Here is a 23,968-nt window from a genome sequence, read left to right as displayed (position 1 = left end):
AGCTCGTGCTTCTTTCTCCTTTGCTTTGGAACACTCTCTTGGTGTGTTGTTTTATCACCAGACTTTGAGCGGGACCAGCTGCACTCAACGAGGGTTTCATCCTGTTTCAGGCAAGCTTCAACTTTTACCTTTAGATTTCTCTGGCATCGGAGCAATATATATATATATATATATAAATAGATAGATACATTTTCAAAGGTATTCAAACTCACACACATACATTCATACTCAAAACCATCATAAACGGGCGAGGCCGAGGGCCTTATTCAAAAGCAACAGAGTTGAAATACGATGAGATGGAAATGAGATGGAGATGCTATATCAAGAAACATGGGTTTGGTGTAGCATAAGCAAGAATCTCCTCATCATGCTCGAATTTGGACATGTCTTGCTCAGGCAGACATACCCATGCTTCTACCCCTTCACCCTCCTTTGTGTCCATCAATATCACATGAGCAGAGTTCTTGTACAGAGTGTGAGAGCCGGGTGCCACCCATGCCGGCCTTCCCCATCCGAAATCGGCCTCGTAAAACGGCTTTCTGCACCAACTTGTTACAGGGTATATGTCCATTTCAAGTCTCAACTCCAAGAATGTATTCGCCGTCGTGTTAATCAGCTTCTCGCCGAGTGTCGGGGTTGTCCCGTGGGCTAGTAGATTCTCTCTGATCATCTCCTCCATTTCCTCCTTTGCGTTCCTAAACTTGGTAACAACTTCTCCAATTTCCATCTCACTTTCCGGACCTTCCTTCAGAAAAAACGAAGTTTGGAGATTCCCGATCGCGTTCTCTGTGGATGGAATCCTAAGCCGCAAGTCCATCGCTTGATTCATGGATGATGCCTTTTTTGTGGTCGAGTTTGAACGTGTCGCCTTTGTGGCACATCTCCATATAAGCGTTGCGATGGCTTCAACGCGTGACGGGTCTGGCACATCGTCGCTTGTGGCTTTCCTTTTCAGCTCTGCAATCTTAGAGGGATCGAACACGAATCTCTTCATTGAGCACGTCCCTCTATCCTTGAAAAGCCCATCGACAGAAGGGCAATGGAGGGAATCTGCAGGAGGGTATATGGATGATTCTGCGAATCGAGGATTCACCTCATCAGCATGCCCTTTTGTAGCAGCAGCCCAAGCGCGGACGAATGTTACTAACGAAGCGACATCGCAAATCTTGTGGGAAACACACACTGTGATCGCCATCCCTCCAGACCTGAAGAAACTGACTTGGACATGTAACAAAGGCCACGAGGCAGGAGATTCTCCTGAGCCGATGGCGGGGAGGAAATGCTCGAGGGAAGCAAGATCAAGGCTTCTGAGGAAATCGGAGAGTGTGGAATCGGCACGAGCCTCGGTGAAGACGGCGCCTTTGTCGTTGCAATGGATAGAGACGCCTTCTATCTGTCCGGCGAGTGGGTAGAAACGGGTCAGAGTCTCGGACAGGGAATTCTTGAGCTTCTGAGAGATGGTGTCTTCTGTCATGGAACCGTCTTCCACGTGGTAGAAGAAAACCGCGGCTACGTAAAAGGGCAAGCACAAGTGATCGACGACAGAAAGTTGTATGGTTTGAAGGTTGTTCGGTGTTGGTGAAGAAGGTTTGATCAATTCTTTGGCGATGGCCTTTAACTTCATTTTTTTTTTGCTCTTTTCGTTGGTTTGAAGAGGAGGGAACAGACAATGGGACTGTAGCTTCGATGTGGTCTTCTGTGTTGGAGGATGATGACTTGTTATTTATCTTATAAAAATAGGAAAAATCCAAAAATATCATCCAATTTTGTCAAAGATACATTAAAATTAAACTTTTAAATTTCTAAAAAAATATTAAAACTTCTCAATTTTTACAAAACAAAACCTAAACTTTATTTTTTTATCAAATAAAACTTTAACTTCATTTTTATTCGAAATTAAATCCAAATTTTATAATCATTATCACTTTAAAACCTAAATATTGACATGACGTGCTAATATTTGATGTGATAAATCGATATTTTGATTATATTTGATATGTCATTATCTATATACTACGAATATCAATATGGTAGATTAGTGATAAATTTAAAAATGATAATTGTTATAAAATTTAGTTTTATTTATAATTCAAAAATTAAATTGAGGTTTTATTTGGTAAAAAATAAAATTTAAATTTTATTTTATAAAAATTGATAAATTCACATATTTTTTGGGATTTAAAAATAAAAAAGTCCCCAATTCTTTCATATAATTATTTAACATTTGAAAATTTTAAAAATTACCCAGAAACATTTAACGGCGTTTGCGGATTTGCGGATAGAAAATGAAAAGTTGACTCCAAAACACCGACACCAGTAGTATGTTATTAATATCATAATTTGCTAATAAATTTTTTTTTTGGATTTTTCCAATAAAATAAAACATAATCTCATAATGATTAATACTTTTTTAACATATGAACTAAAAATAAACGATAGACATCTATATATTCGTTCCACTTTCATTTTCACTACCAATAAAATATGCGTCTCGTAAAGAGTAAAATATATGTTCGTGTATAATTTGAATAGTCAACAATTGGTATAAATATCATTATGGGGTTCTCAAACATCGATCGCTGCAAACTTCAAAGCTATGAACAAAATATTATTTGTTTGTAAGGATTCGTTATCTCATTTTGATATGGAAAATCTGACATGACAATGCAAATTGAAAATTTTAAATATTTATAATGTAATTAAAGTAAATGGTGCCAGCAATCGCATGATTTGATTTAAATATATAAATATTTTATATTATATACTTAAAAAACACGTAAAGAAAGAGAAAGATGATAAACTAATTGGGGCCAAAATTGCTATTAATGAAATTAGAAATATTAAACGAGTTAATAATTGTACGAATAAAATAAACTATAATATATGAATCGATAAGATTTGAGTTTAAATATATAAATAAATAACCAGATATCCAAATCCAGTTTGAATTTGTTTAGAAAATTTTGATATCACTTATATGAATATTTTGGATATCTAATAATGTTTTTGGTATCCATAACTATTTACATAATAACTTGATTTATTTGCATAACTATCATAAAGTAAACCTATTTTTTTTAAAAAAAAAATCATCTGATTTCTTTACAAAGTTATCATCGAATCAAAATTTTCATCCGAATATCCCATGCACACGCAAGAATCCATTTTATAAAAATATATATAAAAAAATAATCGAGGCAATAAAGATGTAACGTGACCATTCCTTTCCATTTAAAATTTTAATACGACAAAGTCAACTGCCATAATGCTGCAATTTTTAATTTTCCTGATGAGACTATAATTCTGCATAATCATATTTTAGAGATAATCATTTTAAACATATTTAATTCAAAACAACCATCCTCCCGGTATTAGGGTAAGAATAATTAAGAGATATTTCCTTACGGAATTAAATATGGTATTTATTTCTATTTTATTCCAACTGCATAATTATCTACACTGGGGGGATGCGTTCATACTCCATAGTGATTATTTTTATGCACAAAATTTTCATACAAAAAAAAAAATAGTTGTGCATGATCTCGTCAATATCATATCTTGACTTTTTTTTTTATTTGGTTATTATTAAACATTGGTTTGATAATAAAATAAGTATGCAAATGACAGTTGGTCGCAATTACAAATCTTCAGGGTAGAATCAGAATCTGATGTCCTTACGTAGACCGTTGACGTCGACGTGGAAGTTACTTGGTGTGGGCATTTAGTGTTCTCATCGTAAGCCGCAGTGTACCGACAATTGATATTACACTAATTGAAAAACAAAAAAAGGTTAGTTTGAATCATAATAGTACGCTTATAAATGAAATTATTCTCTTCATATACATAGCTTCTTTATGTATAGGAAAAAAATTCAAAAAAAAAATGTAAAATTCTCAATTTTTACAAAACAAAACCCAAACTTTATTTTTTATCAAATAAAACCCTAATTTATTTTTCAATAAAAAATAAACACGAATTTTATAATCGTAGCCATTTTTAAACCCGAATACATATTTGACTATATTTGACATATTATCATGATCTATATGTACCGATATCGGTACACTATATTGGGTTTAAAAATGACAAATATTATAAAATCTATATTTATATATAGCTTAAAAAGGCATTATATAAAAAAATACTCTTACTTTGCTATTTTTACTACAACACATACCCTTCTCCAATTGTGACAATGTGACTCTTGTGATCCAAAATATAGTATTGTCACATTTTGATTTTATTGATTATAACGTTAAATTTATGGTGACCACACTAATACATTATGTTCACCTTGTATATCTTACTAATCATTTGATTAAAACATCATAAAGTTAACGTTATGAGTAATGATATAATATGTGATCATACTATATTTCGGGTCACTTGGGTCAGATGATCACAGTTGAAGAAATGTATGTGTTGAAGTCAAAATAGCAAAGTAAGGGTATTTTTGATAATGCCCCTAAAAAATCAAGTTTGGATTTTATTTGGTAAAAAATAAATTTAAGGTTTTATTTTATGAAAATTGACAACTTCAAATATTTTTTAAGATTAAAAATAATAAGGATTATAAAATCATGTTTTATTTTATGAAAGTTGATAAATTTAAATATATTTTTTTAAGGGTTTTGAGGTATGTATATAATAGAATTCCGGGGCGAAATGGAGCGATTTGGACAAATCCCACACCTTGCAACGGAACCACAATCATACAACAAGTAAATCATATATATATATATATATTTATGCACTATATATGGAAACAGTTCGTACATAATATGCATAAAATCATGGGTACGTAGACATAGTTTGGTCATTCACACACTTTCTGCTCAAGCAGCAGTAACATTCTTCACACACACACACACACACACACATATATATATAACACCGCCAATCATTATAATGGCAAAGATTACATATAGTGCATCTTTATTCTTCCGTCGCCTTGGAGATCTGGACTTTGCAGCCGCTCGGATATCTCAGTGTGTAACTTCGAAGCACTCTGGTCTCTTTGTTCATCGACCAACTGAAAAACATCAACCAGGCAGATCGTGTATTACTGCTATATACTTCCACTCAAATCGAATATTATTTTTTCCCGAAATCGTTTTAGATTTTGGATTATATATTGTTCACATATATATATATACAACTATCTCTATATATATGTGTGTGCGTTGTATACTGAAGGGATATATAAAAAAACCTGTATTGGGACAGGTGATGGACGAAAACTCCTATTGCCAGTTTCGCAAACTCGGCCCCGACGCAATGCGTGGGGCCGGCGCCGAAAGGCATGAAACTCTTGGACAACGTCGCTTGCAGATCTTTTCCCTGAAACGGTCGTTCGTTTTTTGTCCGTGCCACGAGATTAGTGTCGGGGCGGGGGTCACATTTCGGAAACATTCGAGCTCTATATTTATTTTACCTTCCACCGCCATGGGTTGAATGCGAATGGATCTTCGTATGTTTCTTGATCAAAATGTACAAGAGGAATTCCCAAGAATATCCACCCGGCTGGCATTGTGTACCCTGCAAAGTTCACGTTCTCCCCCGTCGGTTAGCTTCCCGATCGAGCCGATTATATATATACGATAGGGAGTTTGAATCTTAGGCAAATGACTTGGATATAACTCGCCTCCGATCTCGATATCCTGAGCTGTTGTTCTATGCACCGTAGGTTGAGCGCTTGTGAACCGGAGCGATTCTTTGACAACCTGAAAGTGAAATTGAGCGCAAGCGTATACATACATACATACACACACGAATGTTTACGAAACAATATTGCAACTCACCATGTGTGTGAAAGTCATGGACTTGTATTCTTCCCACGTCAATCCCGCCTCCTTATCCGCCCGGCTCTGAACAATTCTCTCGTGCTCTCTCTGTAAACACTCAGTCGCGGTACATGTGTTTGTCAAAGGTACATAGTAAAAGGTTGTCTGATGCACAAAAGATCCCGGCAGAGCGGGGTACCGGGAAGGATCCCACCATAAGGGTGTATGCAGCAAACCTTACCTTGCGGAATATTCTGAAAAATTTGGGCAAAATATATAGTGGTTTATGAAAAGATTGTGGAAACAATGAATTCGAACCTGCAACTCCTGCATGACATCGGATCTGCCGGCTATAAGCTTCACGGTTGCGGCGAGGATTCCGGGAGTTGTTTCCTGGGCAACGACGAAAAACGTGAATATCAAGTCCACGGCTTTCTGTATATCCAGAGCTCCTCCCCGGTCCATCTCCCCAAATACTATGTCCAAGAAATCGCCAAGTCCCTCTTTTGATTCTTCCTTCCTCCGAACCAATTCCTTTAGGATCTTCATTGCCCGCTTTCGCGCCTTTCAAGAATAAGATTCGTACAAATGGCTTTACACTTGAGATCATACGATACCGCGAATTCATGTTCTCGATCAGCGTTACATAGAGAATGTGCGATAATACCTTGACGAATTTATAGACGGTGGTTCCAGGGATAGTGAAAGGAAACTGAAACCAGCTCGTGCGGAAAGCTCTCCAGCAGAGTTCAAGCTCTTTTGCAGCTTCCGGTTCCATCTCACCCATGACCTTCTTTGCGGCTAATTCAGTCATCATCTGTAAATGTTTATAGCCAAGAACAAGAGGAAGAAGAAAGAAAATGTTAATCTTGATTGAAAATGTGTGGATAAGTTGGAATTTGAGAATCTGAAACGAACATTTGCCGCCGTCTCTTTGACGTCGAAAGCACCGCTGGCGGCAGCGTCCTCGAAACACTTGCGGGTCAGAGAATCGAGGTCGTGGATGATTCTGCATTTCAAGCTTTCCGAACCGAAGAGTCGGAAAGTCAAGCTACGGACATATCTGTGAATGTCGTCGGTCTGCAGGAAGACGTTGTTTTCTCCAAAGAGCCGCTTTAAGCTCTTGATGGCTCCCAGCCGAGAGTTCAGCTTCGCCATCTCCATGTTCACCTCAGGATCTGTCGACATTACGACTTTTGCCCCGAATAAACTCGTCCGAAACACGGGTCCGTATCTGTAACATGTCAAAGCGTGACGAGGAGCTGGTTACGCGAAAGAAAGAGAGAAGAAAAACGTGCGGCAAAGAGGGATGATGTGAACGAAACCTGAGCGTTTTCTTCTCGAGAAACGGAGAAATCGGTCGAGACAGGTCATGGGGTTTCATGAACTGGAAAGTCTCTCCGATGATCGGGAAACCCATCTTTCCCGGAGGAAGTTTCCCTCTGCACTTCGGGTTTCGCCATCGGTAAAACCAGTGGCAGATCTTCACGAGCACGAGCGAAACTATCACGGGCCAAACCCCACCAAAGTCTACCATCTTCCTTCCCAATTAACTATGTTAATCACTTTAGGGTTTTGTGTTGCATGATCTACACTTTCCAAACGGCTCTTTATATAAACAAATGATCATCAAGTAATGAAAATACGGGAGACGGTCAACGGCCCAAAATAGTAAAATAACGGCTTTACCGACCAAAAAACTATTCCTTATATATAAGTACTCTCTGGATTCTTTTGATATATATTCACAATGGCATGTGACAATAATTACAAATTTGCAATCTATTCCAATATTGGTAATAATCCACTTCCATAGATTATATTCTTCTTCCACACACATATATATATATGTGTGTGTATATATATATATATGGAATATTACAAAAGGAGTGTGACAGTTACTTCTTCCGCAAGAAATTGAAAACTAAATCGCACTCTTCATATCGTCGACTTTACTGATTTTAGCGTATAAAATGTTACAATACCCAGAAACAATTATAACTAGGGGCAAATTTAATTTTATCATGTGATAAATTAAATTTCACTGGGTTCATTTAACAATTTAGTTTAAAATTTTACATATTTTTTTTAAAAGGAATTGGTTATTTTTTTAAATTAAGTGGGTGGGGGCCTATGACCCCATTCAAATCAATGTAGGTCGTTAAGGCAACACATAAATAAAAGCCGTGCCTCTACGTAAGAAGCTTGACAAAGCAGCAATCGGACCTTAATAATAATGAATTTAAATATAAATTATACGATTTTTTTTTTAAAGATAAAACAAAATCTTACGCAACGAGTTGTCATATTTAAATGCAAAATATCCATTCCGTATCAATCAGAGTGTTGACCCGAAATCGATGAAATCTTTTTAATTTTCAATTGGATGTTTAATATCAACAATATATAACGTTCCAAATTGGCATTAATTTCCAACTATAATGATACATTATTTCCATAAATATAGCATTAGGATAGTTACGTCCTTTTAGACTCAAGTAAAAGATCGCGTCTCAGTCTCAAGTTTAATTTTTTTTTATATATGATGGTCAAATTACCAGAATTTTATCTCGATTTTTTATTTATAAATTTTCCCATAAATTCGGATACCCGTTCAAGTCGAATTCCACTATCGAATTTCATCTCAAGTTTAATTTGGTTTTTATTTTCAAAACCTGATTATTTGTTGTATCCGGAAACATAGTGAATTTTGAAATTATTTATTTAAAGATTTCAAAATTATTATCGAATTTGTTCATGAAATTGTCATCGAACCTAAGTATTCCTTCCGTTTCAAAATAATTGTTGTTTCAGGTTATTTCACATTTTTTAAGAAAAGATAGAAAAAATTATATATACCCTTATTTAATGATAAAAACAATGTTATCATTAATAATCTATTGAAATTTAATAGAGATAAATTGAAAACTATTGTAAAAAAATATCTTGAAAATGTAGAATGACAAATATTTTGAACGTGGAAAATATTAATCTAAAATGACAAATATTTTTAAACTGAGGAGTATCAATTAGTCTAATTTTTTGGATCCGAATCTCCAGATATTGTTTGGATTCCCGTAATTCGGGTAGACTTTTTCCCATTATTGAGCCGTAATAATTGATATCGATATTTTAAAAAAAAGGTCAAAAGAAAAACATGAGATCATGACGAAACCGTATCAGATTATACGTCCGTGTACTTGAATGACATAATAAAATTATTTTTTATTTTATTTTTCAGCACGACACGCTACAGTAACTGATTATCTTGATTGGGTACAAAGACAACGGTTATTATGCGTTGTCTAAAATTTTCAATGATTTGATTGTTGACCTACAAAAATTAAATAAAACAAATTATAATAAGATAAGAATGGGCCCTAGACATCATAATTAGGCCCATTGGGACATGATTAATCCCTCGAGGAAGGATGGGCTTTGTGTTTTAAAATGATTTTTTTTTAATTTTTTTTTTTAAATTCAAAGCCAAACTTGTCCCAACAGTCACAAATAATAATCTAGGCTATGACTCACGATTTTAAAAATTATCAACTTTTCACTGCTACCCTTCTAACCTTCTACAAAATTATGCAGACGCATCATCACACAGAGACCGATGAAACGGAACGCAAAATACATATCCCATCACGAGTTCAAACCTCAAATTTTGACAAAAGTGTATATTTCAAATCAGATGACTAACTTCCGATCCCAAAATTAGTCAAATTAGTCTAGACATTGGTTCAAGATACTCATATCGCTTTCATATCGCTTTTAAAGCAGTAGTAGCAGCAGCATTAGTGCAATACCTGAAATTCGGGCCAAACAAAAACATTCCAAGGTTTCATGGAGAATCTATAATAAGCTCAGAAAAAGCACCATCCCTTAGCTTCCCCTAGATCATGCTAAGCTTTATTGCCTAAAAGGGCCTAAAAACCGACATTAGATGAACACTGAGATAGGTTCTGTCTCTAACATACTAAAAGATCAGATTGCAAAAGAGTACCGATGACATTGCAATCACTTCTTCAGCTCATCAAGAGCTGCCTGTGAGAACCGAGCCATAAGATCAAGCTTCCTTATACGCAGTCCCATCTCCTCCACACGCAGATCCTTCCATTTCGCATCCCACTCCTTCCCTTTGTCCCCGCCAAAGCACACAACTTTCTCGAGCAGCAACTTTCTCGGGAAATCGAGGAAGACCCCTTCAGACAACATCGTCTCAACTCCATCCTTCAAGAATGGAAAACGAGCCCAGAAGTCGTCTGCATCATCATGTCTGCCCTCTTTTCCTTCAACTCTGTCCTCCGCAGCCACATCCATCCCATTTCCGACAACTTGAACATCTCTATCATTCTCCTCATAATTGTCCTCATCTTCTGCATTTCCTGGTTCTTGATGCTTCTCCACCGCATTCTGTTTCTGCAATCTGCGAGTTACAGGTTTCTTACCGGTCGTGTCAATCGTACCGACCGTATGTTTCATCTGGGGGGCGTCACTTCCAATCGGTTTTTCTCCTATACTATCAGTCACACCCCAAATTTGCATTGACAAATCAAACACTTTCGAGTCATGCCGTGTGAATGCTAATTCTTGCTCATGTCTATATTTTCCCACCATACCTCGAAACTTCTTCTGCAGCGACCTGATTTTGTCCATGACCTGTGTCTTGGACACTTCGACATGGAGCGAACCTTTGACAAAATCATAAAAGGCTCCCGGATCAGAGCTGGGTTCAGTTCCTGTCTTAACACGGTACTCAATTATAGCCTCCAACATCAAAACGTCGTCTTCCTCTGTAAAAATCCTCCCTCCAGGGATCTTTTTGCCCTCCTCCACATCCGCTACAGTGGTGCCTGCCGAACCCGCCACAGGAGAAAAAACAACATCCTCTTGTGCAGCACCGGTTGCAGCTTCAGAGGAAGAAGACAGCCCCTTAGTCTTTTTCTTCTTCTTCTTCTTTATTCTCACTGTCTCCGCTTCATCCTTACCCTTTGCCCCATCGATCATGTCCGAAGCTGACCGCTTGGAGCGGAGCTTCGAGCTCCCAGCGGATTCTTTGCCGGAAACGACCGTGGATCGGACCGGCAAACAATCTCCGGCGTCATTTCCGTCGTTGGCTGAAATCGGCGGCGAATTGTCAGAGAGGGGCGTGGATTTAGGCATGAGAAAAGGCAAGGGTTTCCGAAGGAAATCGGGAAGAAGGGGGAGGAGGAAAAATAAAAAAGAGATTTTACTAAATATGTATTTTTCTCTAATTTGTGTACACCATTTTGTCAAAATTGATTCTATAAAAAAGTAAAAACACAACAACAGCATGTTATTTTTTTTTACACAAGATGAAATTTAGGAAGATTTTTCTGGTTTTCATTTTAAAACGTATGTACAGTTTTTGTTAAACACGAAATTGAAAAAAAAATGAATAAACCTATAAGAAATATGATTAAAAAGCCCATAATATTCCTTAATATTCTGAAATGGCGAATTTCCATCTTGAAAAAAAATACAAATCTACCAGCGTAAACCGAACGATCGATGAACAGATGTCACGATCGGAATGAACATCGAAAAGGAAATATGACGTTGCTTCCGAAAAATTGGATTAATCGATAATAAAACTCAAAATCAAATATAAATTGACTAAATCGGTCATAAACCGAACGAAATCGGGTGAACCAAATGAACCGGATAAAATCGATAACCATACCCAAACCAACCAACAAAAAAAATAAAAAAAAAAAATCAGAAATCAAAATCCCTCGGAACTATCCTTTGTCGTGAAATATCCCAACAACTAAGATTTCCATCAACAATACCGAAAGCCACCAAGTAACCAACAGAAAACCGAAGACGAAGGAGCCAACATCAAGAACATCGTAAACGGAGATGGAGATGGAGATCCAACGACGAAAAAACAGAACATAATTCTGATACAGAGCCACCGAACGAGGTTGTTGCGACGACGGTGACAGAAGTGAGGCTCGTAGATGCTGTCTCCCGAGCCTCACAAAGAGGACTTCGGACCGCAAACTCAAACGTCCGAGCTCGGAATTACAACATTCATGTCCACATCTGTTTTAAGCTCTTTTCTTCTTCGTAGTATGTACCTTGTCTGGTTTCTTCATCGTGTCCTTAGCTTTCGGGTAGCTCATTCACTTTGGCTTTTGGAATTTCCCATGAACCCAGACCCTGTTCATCATCTTACCCTTCCTCCGGTTTACTGATTTCACACAACAGTATTCTAGCTCAACCTGCGCGAAAAAAGCGCCACGCAACATGAATATTCTTACTCAGTGTTATTCACAATTCGACAACGATTTTTTGTGGTTGTACACATTTTTATATTTGAACGTACAATTTCAACAAAAGACACGATGGAATTTCCAACCACGAGACCAACCCCCTTGATCTTCAAGCACAAACGTATAAGAACAGCCTTATGATATTGATACCGACGGACAATCCTATTTTCCTTCAACTATGGTATTCCAAAATAAGTGGGAAGCAAGCAAGTCGAACTCTAGATTTCAAATGCCTAGTATTAAATCAAGATATCAATTCCAGCCATTAGTTCATAGATCAGGCCATAGAAGTATTGCCCAATAGAACCATCGGAAATAATTCTTGAGCTTAACCTTCTTCTCATTTTCCAATCCACTCTTTGAAACACATTCAATCTCAGAGTGGGTGTTATTATAACAGAGCGGAGTAAGAGAGTCGGGTTACCTCAATGAATCCAGCGCCAGTGAATAGCCTCTTGACAGTGTCTAGACAGAAGAAATATGAGAGGGTTCCATCTGACCGCATATATTCCCTGAACCCTACACATTTCTCTGGCTCAAACCGCAGCATAGTCATGTCGTATAGCCCTGAATATCAGTTTAACTGTTAGTTTGTAACTTTTCTTCATTTACAGGAAGTGAAAACTCTTTAATGGTGGCCTTCATGTTGGTTAAAGAATTACCATAGTCCCTGAATAGGAGTAAGCCACCGGGCTTCAAAACAGAATAGCATTCCTTGATAGCTCTTGGCATCCGCTTTTGAGGAACTGCTGACAATGTAAAAATCTGACATACCACAAGAGGTTGGGACAAAACTGAGTATCAGTATCCAGTCTTTCTGTATCACGAAAACATTTAACACAACTTTAAGTAGCCTAGAAGCTTGGAATTATAAAATAAACACCACGATTAAAATTTATTGAATGCTCCGATTGATCAATCATCGTAGAATATTAAACAGTCCTGAGATAGTCAAAATCATACACGATATGATTAGCGCAACATGCAATGAAACAACTTTTCAAACTAGAATATTGTTGCTCATCGTAAGCATGCTATTGTGCCAAATTATTGATGGTTACGTCAGAAGGCTCGTAACATCACGATATGACTGGTGACTGAGAATAACATTTTTACCAGAGTAACGAAGTCCACCCCACCGATGCAACATTGATCACCGGTTGATGGAGATTTACTACTCACATCTGCGCTTCTGTGCTCTGCTATGAATAAGGAAGCCTAAGACTACATTTCCTTTCACGTATTAAACGATCCAAAACAGGTATGAGAGAGATAGGACTTATGCCTTCCGTAGGCTGAACCGAGGACAATTCATGAGAAGGACAAGAGGCATCTGAATGGCTGCCGATCTGCTTATCCAAAACGTTCTCTCGACAATGATCGCATGCCAACCATTTTGGAAACTCAAATCTGGAAAAGTCGCAGCAGAAAGAATGGAAGTTATCTGATGTAACAGTAGAATGATCAATGTTCTCTTTTGTCCTCACAAGAGCCTCTGTGCTACAGTCACAAGCATACACAGTCAAGTTCTGGCATCCACTGCATGAAATCAAAAGAGCATTGCATAAGAATAAACAATCAAACCCTAGATGAATGATATGGTAAAAAAATACATCAAACTAAGAACGGGTAGCGAAGATTTCAAGATTTACCGTAAAATCGGAAGCACTGTACTCCCATTACCACAACCAACCTCCAAAAGCTTGGAGTTCTCCCCATGCGGAAGTAGCTCAGGAAACTCCTTCAGCAAATACCTTCTTTCCTATCGTGGATGCGTCAAGATGAAATCAATCACTTTACATGAATTTTGGAATTAGTTCGATTAGATTTTGAAATTTTAAAAAGTTCTCAAACATGGATGAATGGATAATAATCGAAGATTTGAACAACTGTAATTCAACCTAAAGCTTGCTTTCTATCTACGTACCAGTGCCATATATATTACTGGTAATTGATCACGTATCATTCCATTTCATACTTTTCAATCAAATCCAATCACGGTACATCAACAGATGAATAAATCTGTACATACAATTTGCCGGCATATAAGTGGGAACCTAAGAACTCCGGTCCGAAGCCGAAATTAGAGAACGTACAATAGATTTCACGGATGGGCACAATCACAACCGCGCGATTCACATACTATCTGCGTCTACATAGGCAAATATATGTACGTATAGACGTGTATACCTTGAAGAATTTTCCAGAAGAGTGTCGGGCGTGAAAGTTTTGCCATGCCTGGGGATCAACCTGGGCAAAAGAATCCCGATCTTCTCCGAGATCGTGTCCTTGAGATTCGTGGTCATGTCTGAATCGGACATGGTGGGAGAGAGAGGGATCGCTCTCTACGAGATTCTTGAGCTCTTCCCATTCGAAGTCCTTCGAGTGGTACTCTTCTGCTTCCACTGATTTCCTCATTCTGCCTCGTCCCCTTCACGCTCCAGGGTTACGGGAAAATATCAAACCCGGTTTAAATTTCACGGTTTGGTTCGGTATAAAAATATCAGTTCCCTTCCTTCCCGACCTGCCATTTCTTTTTTCTTTTTTTTTTTGAAAAAAACTTGTTATTTGTTTTCGCTTTTGCTATTCTGTTTCTTTTTCTTTTTTTGCGATATTGTTTCTTTTTGTGTAATAAATAAACTTAAAAAAGAGGAATTTGGTGAAATATTAAAAAAAAAAAAAGATTTTGTTCTTCCAAATTGTCGATAATGTTTATTGAAAATTATATCAAATATTTTTAATTATGTTTATGTATATCAAAACATGACTGGATCAAATTTCATGGAGAAGATGCAGAGACGAGACGTTTCTTGATGGGAATGGCACAAAGAGGATTGGCCTTGTGCAAGGTGATACCATAGGCCTCGTCCATGTCCAGATCCTCTGGAACGACACCGTTTTCGAGCTTCCAGTCAAAGCCATGGAGAAGAGAGGCAAGCACCAATGGCGCTGTCCTAAGAGCCAGAGGCATTCCCGGACAGATCCTTCGCCCGGCTCCAAACGGTGTCAGCTCAAAGTCCGTACCTTTCACGTCGATTTCTCGTCCCATGAACCTCTCTGGCTCGAACTCCATCGGATTATCCCACACGCTCAGATCTCGCCCTATAGCCCACACGTTAACCAATACCTGTTTCATACCCGGAAAAAAAATTAATCCTTTTAGTTTAGGGTATCCATAAAACGATCCACATTTCATTGAAGAGTATCATGTTTGTGGTTAAATAACACCTCAGCGTCCTTAGGCACGAGAAAATCGAAAATCTTGACATCCGACTCTGCTTTTCGCGGCAGGAGAAACGGACTCGGAGGGTGCAAACGCAAAGTCTCTTTTACCACTGCCTGTAAATACGACAGCCTGGAGATATCGGATTCTTGAACTGAAGGAGTTTCGCCGAGTACTTTCTCGATCTCGGTCTGAGCCGTCGCCATCGTCTCCCGTCTTTTGAGTAGCTCAGCCATCGCCCACTCCACCGTGCCAGAGTTCGTGTCCGCCTGCTACAAACAGGTCTTGTTACAAAATATGTTCATCTATATTTACTGAATATTTACATCACATATAAAACTAGTTAATATCTAGAGTTGCAGAATCACCAGAAACATGTGTTTGATGACATTCATATTGATTTCTTTTCCCCCGTTTTTCTCAAGATCGAGAAGGTAATCCAGCAGATCGATGCTCGAAACGTCTTTAGGCTTCGTCCGGGATAATCTCTCCGCAGTCCGAGCATCAATAATCCCTTGGAAAACCCGAAACAACCTGCCTACGCATTCTTTTATCTCTTTCCGAGTGCCTTGAAGATCAAGAAACCCGAGTGCCGGGAAGAAGTTTGCCATATTGGGTTTCCCAGAAACCTCCATGTAACGAACCACGGTGTCGTGGTAATCGTTAGAGGATTGGGAGTCGTGGCAGGCGAAATCGATGGAAAACAAAGCATTCGAGATGATATTGAGGGATGTGACGAATGATGCGTTAGCAATGGCAATAGCTTCTCCTCTCTCGCAGCTTTCGCTCGTGAATTTCAACAGATCCTCCACCTTTTTCATCCGCAGTGACTTTGTCTCGTCAAGGCGCTTTGACAAGAAGAGTTGCATCACCGATATCTTCCTCAGTTGTCTGAAAACAACACGCGGAAGCTTTTTTATGATACTCACTGAAAAATATACAGACAGAGAGAAATGGACGGTACCTCCAGAGAGGTGATGGAGGCATCCAGGCAACGGAAACCTCGTGGTGACCGTAGGATCTGATCGGGTCGGTGGAGGTTCGGCCCGACAAGACTTGGTCATGAACTTGAAGAACCTCCTTTGCTGCTTCCGGTGAAGACACGACAACTGTAGTTACTGTCCCGAGCTTAAGACTCATCACGGGTCCGTAAGTTTTGGAGAGCTCGGTCAGTGAACAGTGAGGGTTTTTTCCGAAGTGGAGAATGTTTCCGATGATGGGTAACGGCGGAGGACCCGGCGGCAGCGCGGCGGTTCCTCCGGGGCTCCGTCGGGATTTGGTGGCGGCTAAGACAAAGAGACAAGACAACAGGAAGCAAGCGAAGGGGAACAACAATGCTTGTGCTGAGATATCCATCTCGTGGCTTTTGGACTTCTTAACTCTCCCATACGTAGATATATACGGTAATTAGATAAGCAAATACACGTGGTGGTTCGGATAATGCCATTTAATATTCAATTAGTTAACCCCCGATATATTTCGAGAATAATATAAAAGCAATTTTATCAAAAAAAAAAAAAAAAAAATCTTTCGCGAGTTCTTTTCTAATAGAGTATTAGGGAAATTGGTAAAAAATAGAACTTTCTACTGTTCTTATCTTTTGGTGCATAAACAAATATTGGGGTTATACACAACTGTATATTACCATATATTAAAACCTTCTTTAATACAAACTTTATCACAAGTTGGAGAAAAAATAAACAAAAAAATGAATTTATTCAAACGATGAATTCATTTCCAAAATGTTTTTAGCGTTTTGTTCGTGTTATCTAGACACGTCGCATATTTTCAAGATGTTCTTAGCGTCGCATTGACTTTTAATAGAACAATAATTCATATATACATAGATTTGTATACGGTTATTTTTTTTAAAGCTATTAAGTGGATCCATGTTTCGTTTATAAATTAGAGGGGCTTTATAAAAGAACAAAGCAAATTGTCAAATCTCAACACCGAGGGTCTCTTAGTTCCGTGTCCGCAGAATGCAGGGGAACCCTCCGAGTGCACCAGAGGATTTCAGAAGGAAGGAAGACGACGTCGTATAGGATCTCGAGGATAGCTTGGGTTCAGCGGGCCCATTAACAAAATCAGATTGGGTTACATAACCATGGATTATATAACCTATTTAATTTAACCTAATAATTGTTTTTTAGATTTCGTTTTAAAAAAAAAATTAACCACATACATTGGATCTAGACATAAAGAATTAAAGATAAGGACGGGACCAAATAGGTTTGGACTGCTGTCGCTTCCCATTTCGTTCCTGCAATGCATCGGATAATATAATCTAAATTCAAATGGGTTGCTGGGCTTACTCAAATTACAAATAAATCTACAAATCTTAGAATTTGGGCTTCGGTTGGCCCATAATTATTTTCTCACAATTATAATAAAAATGATTATAAATATGAATTTAATTTTGTATATTAGAATCTGACATTTGGAAATGGGTCGAATCCAAAGCCCTAGAATTCGAACTACCTCCGTCCGTTGACAAGGAGACTTCACCAAGGCTCTCTCTCTCTCTCTCTCTCTCTCCCCGACGACAGCTGCAACGCCGACGTCTCTCACTCTCCGCCGCAACTTATGTTCCCTGCCTATGCCTTTGCTCCGCCGCAGGGTGAAGCTCAAGGCCTCTCCCCTGCTCCGTCTGCTGCTCCTACAGAGAGACTGTAGATATTTTTCCTTTTCTTTTTCTCACTGAATACCATGAATTTTGAAAGTGTTCCTACATACATTGCGTTGTTGTCTGAGTTTATTATTCCTAAACTCAGTCTTTATGCTGTTTTTCTTGGTAAGGGTGTTGGGAGAAATATTTATGTAATCAACGAAGCGATCAAGATTACTAGTGCAGAAAATAATGTGCCAGATGCCACTGAATCACAAGAATTATTTTGCTTGCCGGGTTAGGATTAGTGGAGGCATTAACGGTTTAAGTGGAGACATTAGAGTTCCATGACAATGTCTACAAAATGGTATCAAGAACAATAAGCTTAGGTGTTCTTCAAACTTTGTAGGGATAATAATATGAAAGGCATGGTGGTGTTAACGGTAATGATCGCCAGACTTGTATTTATAATTAATTAACTACAAGTCTGGCCATTGGCAAAACGATGGATATATTATTAGTTCACGCATTTGCAATTTACAAGAGTAACATATGAGCAATCGAATACCACATTAAAATAGCAAAGCTTACGGACAGATAATCGTGTTCCTTCGAAGAACACACCAGAAGTGAGGAATCACAAAACCTTTATAATACTAAGAAGCAGACCAAATCCTTCCAACCTAAAACTCCCTTTGGCTCTGCATTCACATCAACACACACAACATCTGAGAAGGGGAAACAAGTGATTTTGGGAATCTGAAACACAGACCCAAATAAGGCAAGAAAAGATATATATATATATATATACATATATAATTCAACCTAGAATTAGAAACCATCAGGCCCAAAACTCAGATTAGACAATAGAGAAAGTAAGAAGCAACAACATCAGGGCATCAGTTTCATAAGCAAATAGTTCAGTGACAAATTAATCTAAACGGTCTCAAGGGTCTACCCTTAGACAAACCCATTTTAGCCGGATACTACAAAACATCACAGATATATCACCATTTATACCTAATGGCCGAAACCAGCCACATTTGCCTTCACTGCCTCGAATATCAGCCTTGCCGCCTCACCAATGAACTCGTTCCGCTGCAAAAGCAGTTCCATCTGTCCAGCCTGGATCTTCTTCCACTTCTCTTCCAATTCTCTCTTCTTTGCTCCGTCGACCATATCCCAACCTTCCATCACCGCAAGCTCATTAAACGCACTAACATTCTCCACTTTCAACAACGATGCCATATCTCTGCCTGTAATGGCCTCAAAATTATTCACAACCTCCTTATCTTCTTCCCTCTTCGCATCTCCCCTCTTAGGAGGAGAATCAAACAACCTGCTGCCTGCAAAAACCTCAGCTTTGGAGCTTCCTCCCTTATTCTTCTTCGACTTGGCTGATTTCTGCGCGGATTGCAGAGCTCCATCGCTACCCCATATCTTCTTCCACAAATCAAAGGCCTTTTGGTCATGAGCCTTTGGAAATATGCGGTCTTCTCCGCTCTTTCCCAACTTAACTGACTTCTTCACCGATTTTTCAAACTTCCTCCTCAATCTCCTGATCTTATCAAACAACTGGGCTTTACTAGCCTTAAAATTGATAGACTTCTTCACAAATTCGTAGAATGCATCCATATGACCATAAGGGTCCCCTTTACTAGCTGTGAATTCAAGAATACCTTGTAGTAAAGCAATCTCGTCATCCTCGCTGAACAATCTCTGAAACAGCTGCTTCTTGGTATCCTCTCCTGTTCTCTTGCTTTCGCTGCCTTCGGGCTTTTTCTCTTCTTCCAGCATCTTCGCCCGCTTTGATTTATTCCCCTCTTTCCCCAACACAGTCGAGGGGCGCTTGGCCGTGGAATTCGCCGGCAAACCCAACACGGTAGACCCGAGTTTCTGAGACACAGGAATCTCTACCATTGACTTGTTCACGACAGGCTTCACAGCTTTGTTGTCGGTTCTCTCATGCTCGGATTCCGACTCCGAATCCGTCTGCGAACCGGAATCGGCTTCAGACTCCGAAGCTTCTGGCTTATGGTTCAAATTTGTCACCACCACCGGAGCTGTAGTCTCTGGCTTCTTCATCACCGGAGAGTCGTCGTCGTCTTCATCGTCTTCGTCATCAGAGGCTAAATCCTCTTTCTTCTCGTTACGATCCGGCTCCTCCTCAGGATCCTCCTCCTCTGATGAATACTCTTCTTCAGTTTCTTCTTCACTCGAAGACGCGGCAGGTGGATTCTCGATCGGGGTTGGCCGCTTCGGTGCCATGGACAGAGCCGTACGAGGTTTCGAAGACAGAGAGCACACTAGGGTTTCTCGTCCGATAGCCGAGAATTTGGTGAGCTGAAGCCGACTATCCACAAATCGAAGAAACCAGAAGCGGCGATTTTGCCCTAATACAAGAATGGACGGTTTCTCTTTCTAGGGTTTCTTTCCTTTTTTTCTTCCAGCCCTCGAAAAGCTTTCGATTCGACAAGCAGACGGGTAAATACTGTAGGTTTAAGAGCACGAGTGGATTTGCAATTTAAGAATTATATTTAAAAACTGAATTTCACAAAAGATATTCGATTTTAGATCCAACTATACAAATATAAATTCAATAATAATAATTAGCGTTATAGCGTTGTAAATGCGACAGTAACATATACACATATATATATAATATTAATTAATTTAAGTTTCACTCATCTTACTATTGCGTTATAATTCCTTTTAAAGTCGAGAAAAACATTTCGCCTGCAATAATTCTCAAATATATACACTTATATATACATATATAATATTAACACATACTTTTCATATACGCACATGCACATACCCTACATGTATAAGTAATGGTTTGGGCCGACAAAAATTACTCGGCCCAACTAATACAGAGGTAATGGGAGCATGTCTTATCTCTCTTTCAGCCTCAAGGATTCATATCCTCTATCCTGTTTCCACTTCATCCGCATCACCAGTTCATTTCTTCTCCGACATCTCCCTCTTCCAAGCCAAGTAGCCAACCTCACTTCAATGGTGGGAACTAGATTTCAAATTTAGCCAAGTACGAGCATGTCTTCTTGTCTTCTTCCTCAGTTCAAGTGCCTGCCTGATTCCTTCTCTATCCAGTTCAGAACCTCTCACTACCTCTGTAAGCTCTCTCTCTCTCTCTATCCAATTTAGTTTTGTTTCTTTTGCATATGCAGTGTTACCGTGAATTGTGCATAGTTTTGAATCTTTCCCTCTCCCTTCGGGTTCTACTGTCTTGATTCTCTTTGCATTGGCCTTTCGTCAATTTGATTCCAGGTGGGTGCGTATTTGATCCTTCTAGAATCTTGGATTTTTCTATGCCTGCAATTCGATTGAAATTCCCAGTGATTCGTTAATATTCTATGTGATTCTTGGTTATTACTTTGAGGGTTCTGTTTATAGAGACGTTCTTGCGTGTGCTCTGTATCTGATCTTCGGGTTCTGTGAATGTGAAATTAAGGTTTTGCACATGATGTAGAATTGTAGACTTTTTGCGCTTGATGTAGTTTAAATTATGATTATGGTTGCTAAAATGTCCAGGAAAGTGATCATCATCATCATGTGTATAATGCTGTTATAGATTGAGGTTAATGTCCTAATCACACCAGGCTTCTTGATGGCCGATATTTGGTTGGATTGTGCAGCAAAACACGGCAAGGATGGTGTATTCTTCCAACCGCAATGTACCGCATCGGTATCAGCTCCTTCAGTGCTTGATGTGGAGAACCTGAGACTGCCCTCTTTCAACACTCACTCAGATTCCCTCGTATCGGATGATCGATGGACTTGTACTGGAATCATCGGTCCTCCTACTCAGGTAACCGACAAACCAATACCATGTGTAATTTTTACAAAAATCTCTAATCGGCCCAAAGGTGAAATCACATTTATATGTCTCTGCAAATGACGATATACAGTTGATGCCTTGGTTAGGATCACTTGATGAAAATAGTGATACAACTTAGGAGGAGGGAGAGAGAGATGCAAAGTTGATGGACTCTGGAATGGTGATGGTGATGTCTGGAAACCAAACCAAAGTTTGATTAATCTGCATCATATTGTTGCCATTGCCACCTTAACTTCTATTTAATTCATGTCCCCTTAGTGTTTCTACCTTCTGCTCCTTCCCTTCTTTGAACAGCTTATGCTAGTCAATAGAATCGGGTTTTATCACTCTCTGGATGCTGTGTGAAAGTTCAGTTCTTGATACCGGTTGGGCATTTATATTTGCAGGAAAAATATTCAGAAGCTTTAGCCTCTGAAACGCTTCTCACCGGTGATGAAGCAGTAGTTGTGGCTGCTGCTGCTGAAGCAGTTGCTCTCGCAAGGGCTGCCGTCAAAGTTGCAAAAGATGCTGCGTTAGTTTACAACAGCTACAGCACAAAGTTATCGGTTTCGTCCACAGATGACAAACGCTCCAAATGGGACCGGTTTACGGAGAAGGAACGTGCTGGCATAATGGGGCATCTAGCGGTTTCTGGGACTGGAATCGTGGTCGATGAATGTACTGCCCATGACTCTGACAAAGATCCGTGTGATGATTCTGAACAGATGGACAAAGAACTCAAAATTCTTGAGGAGCGACTTTCCGTGGGTATAGCAGTGAGATCTACACGCCAGATTGAAAGGAAGGCTCGTCGGGCAAGAGGGCTTGAGAAAGTTACGCCCGGTATTGTGTCCGTGAAGGCCGGTGCAAGGAATAGAAGAAAACGGGTTTCTTCACAAGATGTTGACCATGCTGATCCTTTGCGGTACTTAAGATGGACAACAAGCACTTCCAGGCTTCTGACGGCAAGAGAAGAACAGGAGTGTTCAGAAGGGATACAGGTTTGTCTCTTTCATCTCGAAAACATTAGGTATCTATCTACTTCCATTTCAGACATACCCATGTAAGGTTTCTAGTTTCATTCAAGCTGCTAGTTTCGATATCGGGTGTCGTTCAAGCTGTTGCTCAAAGATTCATTCTCTATTTCCATCCGCCGAGGTTGCATGCTCACAAATTGTTGTCTGCTTTATTTAGGACCTACTGAAGTTGGAACGGCTTCGGGAAGAGATAGCCGAGCGTTGTGGCGGTCAACCAACGTTGGCACAGTGGGCTTCTGCTGCTGGAGTTGATCAGAAAACTCTAAGGAAGCGTATAAATAACGGCATAATTTGCAAGGACAAGATGGTTAAAAGCAACATACGTCTGGTTATATCGATTGCGAAGAATTATCAAGGAGCTGGAATGAACCTCCAAGATCTTGTCCAGGAAGGATGCCGAGGGCTTCTGAGGGGAGCTGAGAAGTTTGATGCTACTAAAGGTTTCAAATTTTCAACTTATGCGCATTGGTGGATCAAGCAAGCCGTTCGAAAGACTCTCTCTGATCAATCTCGGACGATTAGATTACCCGTAAGGCTCTCTGTCTCGTCTCGCCATACCAGACACGGTTAATCTGGCTCAGCTTGTTTTCTTTTTTTCTCTTTCAAGACATGTGAATGATGTCCTAATCTTTCTTGACATTGATCTGCAGTTTCACATGGTGGAGGCAACGTACCGAGTGAAGGAAGCTAGAAAGCAGCTCTACACCGAAAACCGAAGGCAGCCCAATAATGAAGAAGTCGCGGAGGCAACTGGGCTCTCGATGAAGAGGCTCAATGCAGTTCTACTCTCTCCTAAACCTCCAAGATCGCTCGATCAAAAAGTCGGAATCAACCAAAACCTCAAACTTTCGGTCCGTCAAACCTTCCTTATCTTCCAACCATCTCTTTCTGACAATCTGGCTGCAAAAGCGTACTTTTTTTAACGAGATCGCATCGGGATTCACGCAGGAAGTGATAGCGGATCCGGAAGCGGAAACGGCAGAAGAGGTGCTGATAAAGCGGTGCATGAGGGAGGACCTGGACAAGGTGATGGAGAAGGTGTTGAGTCCGAGGGAGAAGCGGGTGATAAAGTGGAGGTTCGGGATGGAGGACGGGAGGATGAAGACGTTGCAGGAGATCGGGGAGGCGATAGGCGTCAGCCGAGAGCGGATCAGACAGATCGAGTTGTCGGCCTTCC

The 23,968-nt window shown here is 39.5% G+C and overlaps 7 protein-coding genes across 7 annotated transcripts in view; 1 reads left to right on the top strand and 6 right to left on the bottom strand.

Annotated features, from left to right (window-relative positions):
• Nucleotides 1-316: 316 nt before the first annotated feature.
• On the bottom strand, nt 317-1,624 carry LOC104805996 (BAHD acyltransferase At5g47980-like). The gene has a single exon (XM_010530714.1). It carries the CDS (start codon nt 1,622-1,624, stop codon nt 317-319), a length of 1,308 nt encoding a protein of 435 aa, XP_010529016.1.
• A 3,134-nt stretch (nt 1,625-4,758) lies between these two features.
• LOC104805809 (cytochrome P450 708A2-like) lies at nt 4,759-7,538 on the bottom strand. The gene is made up of 9 exons (XM_010530488.2): nt 7,109-7,538; nt 6,702-7,017; nt 6,451-6,600; nt 6,102-6,347; nt 5,802-5,891; nt 5,645-5,723; nt 5,435-5,538; nt 5,213-5,340; nt 4,759-5,032 (listed from the first exon to the last, which is right to left on the bottom strand). The coding sequence occupies exons 1-9, from the start codon at nt 7,318-7,320 to the stop codon at nt 4,936-4,938; spliced, it is 1,422 nt and encodes a 473-aa protein (XP_010528790.1). The 5' UTR covers nt 7,321-7,538; the 3' UTR covers nt 4,759-4,935.
• A 2,013-nt stretch (nt 7,539-9,551) lies between these two features.
• On the bottom strand, nt 9,552-11,010 carry LOC104805808 (GLABROUS1 enhancer-binding protein-like 2). Its single transcript, XM_010530487.1, has one exon. It carries the CDS (start codon nt 10,947-10,949, stop codon nt 9,804-9,806), a length of 1,146 nt encoding a protein of 381 aa, XP_010528789.1. The 5' UTR covers nt 10,950-11,010; the 3' UTR covers nt 9,552-9,803.
• Nucleotides 11,011-11,396: 386 nt separating this feature from the next.
• LOC104805807 (methyltransferase-like protein 6) lies at nt 11,397-14,534 on the bottom strand. The gene is made up of 7 exons (XM_010530486.2): nt 14,276-14,534; nt 13,738-13,847; nt 13,371-13,624; nt 13,202-13,284; nt 12,748-12,850; nt 12,510-12,652; nt 11,397-12,034 (listed from the first exon to the last, which is right to left on the bottom strand). Exons 1-7 carry the CDS (start codon nt 14,501-14,503, stop codon nt 11,936-11,938), a joined length of 1,020 nt encoding a protein of 339 aa, XP_010528788.1. The 5' UTR covers nt 14,504-14,534; the 3' UTR covers nt 11,397-11,935.
• Nucleotides 14,535-14,779: 245 nt separating this feature from the next.
• On the bottom strand, nt 14,780-16,664 carry LOC104805806 (cytochrome P450 76C4-like). The gene is made up of 4 exons (XM_010530484.1): nt 16,273-16,664; nt 15,677-16,199; nt 15,314-15,580; nt 14,780-15,212 (listed from the first exon to the last, which is right to left on the bottom strand). Exons 1-4 carry the CDS (start codon nt 16,662-16,664, stop codon nt 14,865-14,867), a joined length of 1,530 nt encoding a protein of 509 aa, XP_010528786.1. The 3' UTR covers nt 14,780-14,864.
• Nucleotides 16,665-18,728: 2,064 nt separating this feature from the next.
• On the bottom strand, nt 18,729-20,394 carry LOC104805805 (GLABROUS1 enhancer-binding protein-like). The gene has a single exon (XM_010530483.1). It carries the CDS (start codon nt 20,182-20,184, stop codon nt 18,937-18,939), a length of 1,248 nt encoding a protein of 415 aa, XP_010528785.1. The 5' UTR covers nt 20,185-20,394; the 3' UTR covers nt 18,729-18,936.
• A 442-nt stretch (nt 20,395-20,836) lies between these two features.
• LOC104805804 (RNA polymerase sigma factor sigB) overlaps nt 20,837-23,968 on the top strand; it is a 3,828-nt gene continuing 696 nt past the window's right edge. The window contains exons 1-6 of the mRNA XM_010530482.2: nt 20,837-21,049; nt 21,573-21,745; nt 22,162-22,755; nt 22,949-23,320; nt 23,442-23,642; nt 23,740-23,960. Coding sequence (XP_010528784.1) covers nt 20,971-21,049; nt 21,573-21,745; nt 22,162-22,755; nt 22,949-23,320; nt 23,442-23,642; nt 23,740-23,960 — 1,640 coding nt within the window. The 5' untranslated portion in view covers nt 20,837-20,970. The remainder of the gene's footprint in view (nt 21,050-21,572; nt 21,746-22,161; nt 22,756-22,948; nt 23,321-23,441; nt 23,643-23,739; nt 23,961-23,968) is intronic.

The sequence above is a fragment of the Tarenaya hassleriana genome, unplaced genomic scaffold (genome assembly GCF_000463585.1).
Source record: "Tarenaya hassleriana unplaced genomic scaffold, ASM46358v1 Cleome11, whole genome shotgun sequence".
NCBI lineage: Eukaryota > Viridiplantae > Streptophyta > Magnoliopsida > Brassicales > Cleomaceae > Tarenaya > Tarenaya hassleriana.
This window is presented reverse-complemented; position numbering and strand designations above follow the sequence as displayed.